The following is a 7,814-nucleotide window of genomic DNA, read 5'->3' as shown; positions in this document are numbered from 1 at the left end:
TGAAAAGATAAACAAGTGACCACCATTAAAAACGATATAGAAGGGCAAAAATGAAACATTTTGGCTCTGAAACTAAAATTGGCACAAGATATTTTGAACACTACTCCAAAAGTTGTAAGCGGTGGCTAATTTTCAGTTGTACAACTGATTTTGATAACATTTCTGATAATATACAGTATAAAAATTAACATTATCATTCATTTCAATATTTAGGTTTATCTATTCAGATACACCTCTGCCATTATTCTGCAAGTGCAAATGTTACCTGGTGGCGAATTAACCCCTCAAACTGTGCTGTCAACATTTAGTTAAATATTTCTAGCTCTGACATCACTCTGTGACATAATAACACGGTGTAACTCTAAATAGTGGAATTTTGAAGTTCACAGGGGAACGTTTAGGCTTAGCCTAAATAACATATCATGGAAAAGAAATGTGCCATTGCGAAAAATAGTAAAAATAGTTATAGAAATAGCCCATACTGCACATCTCAGGTCAGAAGCATATAGCTGCAGCCCTAATGCACCAGTTATTTGAAAACTTTCTTTCCCCCTCTATATCACTAGCCTACATCCTATTTCAGTTGCTATGCTACTTGTAAATAATCTAGGTGTTACCATCAATTCTTAATTTTTGTCTTCTCAAAAAAGGGTTGTATCCGCCCATATGGTATAATGGTACGTGGAGCTTTAATGTGTTTTCTCCTAAATCGGTGTCTGGGCAAAATGTTAAGGGATTTTCTCCTAATTTTCTATTCACGCCGCCCCAGGTTCCTCCCACACTCTGCTCAGGAACGCGCACGAGGGATCCGCTGTGGGGTCTGGTCGTCATGTGACTGCGAGCCGAGTGGCTGGAGACCGGAACGCCAGCTTCAATGAAGAGCCGTTACTGAGAACGAGACCGAAGAGAGTGCTCGTCGTTTTAGGGAGGGTATACAGCCATACACTCGCACATCTTCGCTCAACACGCACACCCTTTTGAACACTTACTGCGGGACACAGGAAAGTCTGGCATACAAACACTGTGCTAAGAGGGAGAGGATAAGAGTGCTGGGAGTAAATCATTTCGCGAACGTTTGCTGTTATGCGGGAGTTTAGGCTACTCTTCATTTTTGAGTAGCCTGACAGCGTTGGATAACTTATGGAATGTAAAAGGCAAATATAGCAAAAAGGGAACTTTTACCCTCCTCGCTTTTACTTGGTTTTGCGTTCGTCGTGAAATATTGTATCTGTGGAAATATTCACAGAAGAAGCGGGATTGCGTTGTGGTAAACGCACTGGTCGGAACAGCAGTGGCGAGAAACAACTCACTGTCTCGGCGTGGATGAGACGGGACGGGTAGGGACGGCATTAAATAACTATTCGCGTGAACTTTTAAACTTTCAGAAATAATCTCTAGGTTTTTATGCGTTTTAGATTTTTGGTTTAATTTTCATTCGTCGATTTTCACTTCGGGTTGTTGAACTTATTTTGGAATATGGTTGGGGAAATGGAACCGAAAGAGAAGCCGAAGCCGACGCCAGAATATCTCATGCAGTTGATGAACGACAAAAAACTGATGAGCAGTCTACCCAACTTTTGCGGCATTTTCAACCACCTAGAGCGGCTGCTGGACGAAGGTAAAACGCGATCCATATGTAAAAATAGCATATGTAATTTACTTATATCTGGGACACAACGTAGAATGAATGCATTGGTTCTGTGCAAGAAAGCCGTGATTCTTCTGAACTCATGGGAATAAGATTGAAATAATTTGAGATTTATCTGGCTGCAGTGCAAGATTAGGGTGGGTTATGTGCTGTTTTATCATTGTGTTACTTGTTGGCAGTAATCACTTAGTTTGGACAGCAGTATGACAGGAACCGAGAGGCTGCTAGTTCTTCGCAAAAGACTGGCATTCACGTTCCTATGAACTACATAGGGTAGCCTACCAAACCAACCACCAGTTACTTGGGTTTTTGAGCTTTAGCTTGATAACGTTGTGTTCTGCTTGGAATTGTAACGTTAGCTGCGTTTAGTCTGAACTAACCGAAATAGCCTATGTCAGAATATTTTTTATGAGAGGTTTGCATTTTCCCATTTTACTCCCTCTCACGCTGAAAACAATGCTATTGTCATTAAGTAATCTGTTAGCTAGCTAATTTAATAAACTGCAAATTCCACCTATTGAAACACACCACAAAGAGCTCCCTATAGCCAACGTGCTTTACCAAGAGGCTAACGTTAGTTTAAAAAAATATAGTGACGGTGAAAACTTGATCCAACGTTATCGATGATGGACGTCATATGATCTATGTTGGGATAATGTAACAACGTAAACACTACGCTCTTTTCTATTCATCCACTTAATACCGCAGGGTGCCTCTACTTCACGGTCTGTACTTCTTGTTACTTGTACGAATAGTTCATTCAATCAATCAACCAAACAAACGCAATGCTTATAATCTCCATGGATTTTGCAGACTTTATGTGGATACCGACTTCACGTTACAACAGTCATAGAGACCTATTTTAAGAGCTAGAGGTTAAACTTAAGTAGAAGAGACAAACAGGTGGGTGCGTCTGGATACCAAGCGGACTACAAAAACAACGTGAAATGGGTGTTTTCATCTTGTGAAAAAATGTTGATCGATATAAATACCTATGAGTAAACAATGAGCCAGTACCATTTGCTGAAAGGACTTTAAAAAATCTCATTTGAAAAGCGAAGTTAGATCGATTGGTTTTCATCGGGAGCTTTAATAGGCTACTGTACCGGTAGCCTTGATGCATGGAAGACAAAATGAAATCAATCTTGTGTATACTCCTTACAAAAAACTATTTGTAACTCGCTAGTTATATGGTAATCTCTGAAACCTAGGCTGGAGGTTATGCAGACATAAACTAAAGGGGACACATACACTGTGAAATCATGCTGATTGAGATTGGATGACAACAGGTTACTAACGATTTGCTGTAGAGGGACCTTTTAGCTTCTGCATTGGAATGTGGAGTGTTTAATTTTCGGTTCGTGCTTTATTCAGTGAAAGTGACATCGCTTCAATATTACAGCGAACGCGCGTGTTGTGTTTATTCAATAAGCGCGTTAGTCAAAGATCTGACAGGCTAGCTCCCCACAAACGATCTGTTTGTGGCTCCATAAATCGACCGTCCTGTTACTGACATTCCGCTACCTAATGGCTCTAAATAGTGCGTTTTCAAATAGCCGCAGTTGGCGAGTGAAAGGGTTATCTGTATTAGAACAGAGAAAGAGTGATCCAGTTTGGGTATGAGCAGAAATATTTTACAAGAGTGACTGTATAGCCACAATCTCTCTCTCTCTCTCTCTCTCTCTCTCTCTCTCTCTCTCTCTCTCTCTCTCTCTCTCTCTCTCTCTCTCTCTCTCCCCCCTCTCTTTCCATCTGCCTCTCTTTATGTATGTCAATGCACTTCTCCCACAACATCTGTTTAATGATGTTATTTAAACATTCAATTGGGAACATGGGGGTTAGCACATTATTTATTGATTGTGTAATAATTATAATGGTGTGTAATAATTCTGCTCACTGGGGCCTGGATAAAAATCACCATTTGTCCTCAACGTTGCAAAATGAATTGCACAGGCTCTGGTGAATTGAGGCCAATATCAGTCCTGGCCCTCCCATAAGCTTGCTTTGCTGTCAGTGACCTCCACTCTCTCCGGGCCTCACTGGTGGCTACGGCATTAGCAAGTGTTTACACGTATGTTTAGTCTCTTTGTTAGTTACTGCAGGGTTGTCTTACTGAAGGCCACTGCGCTAGTGCATGACCTGGACACAGCTGCTTGTGAAAACAGGGCCAGAGTTTGTCACTTCCCCTCATGCAGAGTGGATTATCTGTGCGAAGAACCGTGGTTTGCGGGGGTGGCGGCTGTGTAGATGGCCATTAACCCCTGCCACCCTGATCTTGCGCACTATTGCGCATGCGTACACACACTCACACACTCTCTCTCTCTCTCTCTCTCTCTCTCTCTCTCTCTCTCTCTCTCTCTCTCTCTCTCTCTCTCTCTCTCTCTCTCTCTCTCTCTCTCTCTCTCTCTCTCTGTCACACACAGTACATGCTGAAGCACAAACAAAAACATACACACTTAGACACTTACATTGCACACTGCATTACAGTATCAGAAATGCACACACAGATGTTATGCCCGGCTATGACATAGATCGAATGTATTATTGCCTTTGAACTGAGAGTCATTGCTCGATGCAGTTTGTCTGCCTATTTGTATAAGTATTTCAGTAGAGTCTAATGTGGAAGTATACGTCCGGCAACAATATAAATAAGTTGACCAGAGCCAGCATTTTCATTTCCCTTTTTTACTGCTGTTGTCTAAACTTAGTCTGAAGGGCCAAAAAAACACCACAGCCTGTCTCTGTCTTTGAATGTACCTATTAGCCTATATCACCGTGTATCTTAGCATTTCTATCCTGTATCTCTGAAGGAAATGCACCAGAGAAACATTTATCTGCTAATTTAGTTTCAGAGTGTGATGAGAGGTGTCATCATTAGCCTTTAACCAGAACAAACTGGTTTCGTTTCTAACACCACGCTGCATGCTGTCGATCTCAGACCAGATCAACACCAAAGTCTAAATATTTTCAGCACAATACTGAATCTCTGCTTCCAATCGTTGCCAAAGGCAGTTACTTTATGTTGTTGAATTACTGGTTTGCAGAAATGTTGGTGTACAAATGAGTGTGCATATAATGTTGAAATAATGTATCAATTTTATGCAACGGCATGTAGGCTAATACATGAGATGAGCCTATGGACTGGTTTTGAAAATGTTTCCGGAAAGAATTAAGATGTCGCCACCGTGGTTTTTATACTTGCACCCAGAGAAAGAAAGAGCAAGAGAGGAGAGACAGGATGATCGAGAGAGAGGGAGAGCAAGAGAGCTTGTTGTTTAGGCCAGGATAGAGCCTGATGGTTATGCTATTACATTGAATCTATAAAGTATTGTTGTCCACACTTAATATTATAGGAAAAACAAAACCTAAATAAACAATAGACTAAATAAACAGACTGTTAAATATATTTATAGACACATTCCACTACTGTATTTCAACTGCCAAGATACCGAACACCACTGCGCTCTCCCGTTAAATATAAACCTCTGTGACAGTGAACATTGAAGCGCATTGCCTTTACTTTTTTTTTTTCATCCTACTGATGTTTGCTCATGTCCCAAAAGATTTTTTAGCTCCGACTGCTAATAATTTTTCAGAATGAAGAGCTGACAGTTTAACAGCCAGACACATGCATTCACAGGCTCTACTTAAAAGATCAATCATTCGGAAGCGGGGAAAGAAAACACATCTGAACTGGATTAAGGCACGGCATCAAAACAAGTGGGCTAATTTAGTGACAAATTTATCTTGTCCCAGCCTTGACTTCATCGGACTGCGCGGGGCTAGGCAACGACTGAAACAATGTCATCAGGTAACAATGTCCTAAGCCTGTCCCGTATAATAAAGTCCTTTTATTTTCATGAAATACTGGGTAACAAATTGCCTTTTGATGTGAAGAGCCTTGCGGAGATCTGACAGTTTAGTAGCTCTTCTGGTTAAGACTGCAGAGTACTCAAGCCACCATTACCCAGGTCTGTGATGCCCTGCCATTACTGTCTCTCTGCCCATTCGGTTCAGACCAGCTTAGAATTACAGACGTACACTTGCGCTCCTCCAAAGAATGTGCTTAATGAAATAACGGAATACAATGCGATGGTGTGAAAGTAAAACGCAAGTGCTGGAACAACAGCTAATCATTTGTAGTAACAGGAGACCACTTCAAAGAATTGTCCTGATTATTCACATTCGGTGTTCGTGTTTACTATAACGGCCTCGGTCGTCCTTTTAGTGATTCTTCCTCCAAATGAATGTGTTAAAAAAAAGAGTAAAAGTAAGAATAGAAAAGTGAAATAAAAAGATTGTTTCCTTAGACGTTCAGTGCTTAATGGGGTACCTCTCGCTGTCTACATACAGATACACACATCGAGTTAGCACAACTGCACCGCTGTGCTTTTATGTATTCCCTTGCTCTCTCTTTTCTCTCTTTTCTCTCTCTCTTTTGTGCGTGCCTTTACGGTGCGGCGACGTGGTGTGTCCCAGGGCTGTCACCAGCAGTGATGCACTGAGCATCTAATGGGATTCTTGGCCCTCTCCCAGTGAAAACGGTGGCTTTCAATTCAAAGTTTCACGATCATTCTGCGTGAGTGTCGGGACAGTTTTTGCAAAACGGATATCACTAATGTTCAATGACATTTTGGGAATGTTAAGAAAAATTAAGAAACTGCTAACCAGTTTAAGGTTCACCCCCAAAAATGCACCCTCCAAATGATTAGTAAGTTAGCTCCGTCTCCTAATTAGAATTTTTTGTTACACTTTGGTGCCAAATCCTGCTGAAGAACCTTTTCTTAGTGAAATGTTTTGGACCATATTTCGGAATGACATAGGTCCTGTGGATCGGCTTTTATTGTAATGTTTCCCTAAAATGTCTGATGTAACATCGCCCTGTTTTTCACAACTAGTTGGAGCGAGAGAGGCAGAAGTTGGAGAGAGAGCGAGAGAGCGAGCGAGAGGTGGCCTGGCCAGGATAGAGCCAGATGGTTATGCTATCAAGAACCCGAACACGCCATTAAGGTGGATACATCAAGTAGTGTTGCTCGTACTTGGGTTACTCGTAGTAGGGCTGCGCCCATTCCAGCCGGGAGGCTCACTGCGCAATAGCTGCCCCTGTGGTCCGGTAGGCCCCGGCGGTCTGCATGTGGCAGCGGCAGAAAGGCCCACGGCCCTCCTGCACAGCGGTAGCACAGCCCAGCTGGTGAGCTACGGGCGTGAAGAGAAGCACCAGCTGCTCGCAAACAGATATACACATACACTCACAGAGCACTTTGTTAGGAACACCTGTACACCTACTTATTCATGCGATTATCTAATCAGCCAATTGTGTGGCAGCAGTGCAGTGCATAAAATCATGCAGATACGGGTCAGGAGCTTCAGTTAATGTTCACATCAACCACCAGAATGTGGGAAAATGGGCAGACTGGTTGAAGCTGACGGGAAGGTGACAGTAACGCAAGTAACGACACATTACAACAGTGGTATGCAGAGGAGCATCTCTGACTTTGACCGTGGAATGATTGTCGGTGCCAGACAGGGTGGTTTGAGCATCTCAGAAACTGCTGATCTCCTGCGATACGCAACTCGCAACAGTCTCTAGAGTTTGCAGAGAACGGTGTGAAAGACAAAAAACATACAGTGAGCAGCAGTTTTGGGGGCAGAAACATGTTGCTAATGAGAGAGGTACGAAGAGAAGGGCCGGACTGGTCGAAGCTGAGAGGAAGGTGACAGTAACAGAAATAACCACACATTACAACAGTGGTGCGCAGAAGAGCATCTGTGAACACACAACGCTTCAATCTAATTGGATAGGCTACAACAGCAGAAGAATAAAAAATAAGTCTAATAAATACCTAATAAAGTGCTCACTGTGTGTATATACCGCACACCTTCCGAAACGCTGCAATTGATCTCTAAGCACCCAACAGGTGGGCTTGCATATGCAATCGCAGAATCGGCGTTAAAAAAAGGGAATGTATAATTTGCTTCAAATGAGACCGAGGCTCGACCTCTGCACACGTCTAACTTTACTGTGGGTTTCCGTCGAGACACCAAAGACAGCGTGTATTATCGTAGCTTTATTCTCTGCTAATGTCTGGCTCTAAATCACACCCCGGATTTGCGGACCTCAGCTCTATTCCGCCTTCGGCTGGGATGAAATACTGCCGGCAGCTTG

The 7,814-nt window shown here is 42.5% G+C and overlaps 1 protein-coding gene across 5 annotated transcripts in view; it reads left to right on the top strand.

The window, feature by feature from the left end:
- The first annotated feature begins 834 nt into the window (after positions 1 to 834).
- The window catches only part of qki2 (QKI, KH domain containing, RNA binding 2), a 68,063-nt gene continuing 61,083 nt past the window's right edge, over positions 835 to 7,814 (top strand). For 3 of the 5 annotated variants that reach the window (XR_009706111.1, XM_061227307.1, XM_061227310.1), the window contains exon 1: positions 850 to 1,618. Coding sequence is in view for 3 of the 5 variants with exons in the window: in XM_061227307.1 (XP_061083291.1) it covers positions 1,477 to 1,618 (142 nt within the window). In the remaining 2 variants the exon portion in view is untranslated. Of the gene's footprint in view, positions 1,619 to 7,814 lie in introns of all 5 variants that reach the window. The other 2 variants (XM_061227309.1, XM_061227311.1) reach the window with 2 other exon arrangements.

Source organism: Conger conger, chromosome 2 (genome assembly GCF_963514075.1).
Source record: "Conger conger chromosome 2, fConCon1.1, whole genome shotgun sequence".
NCBI lineage: Eukaryota > Metazoa > Chordata > Actinopteri > Anguilliformes > Congridae > Conger > Conger conger.
The sequence above is the reverse complement of the archived record's forward strand: the minus strand, read 5'-3'. Positions and strand labels throughout refer to the sequence as shown.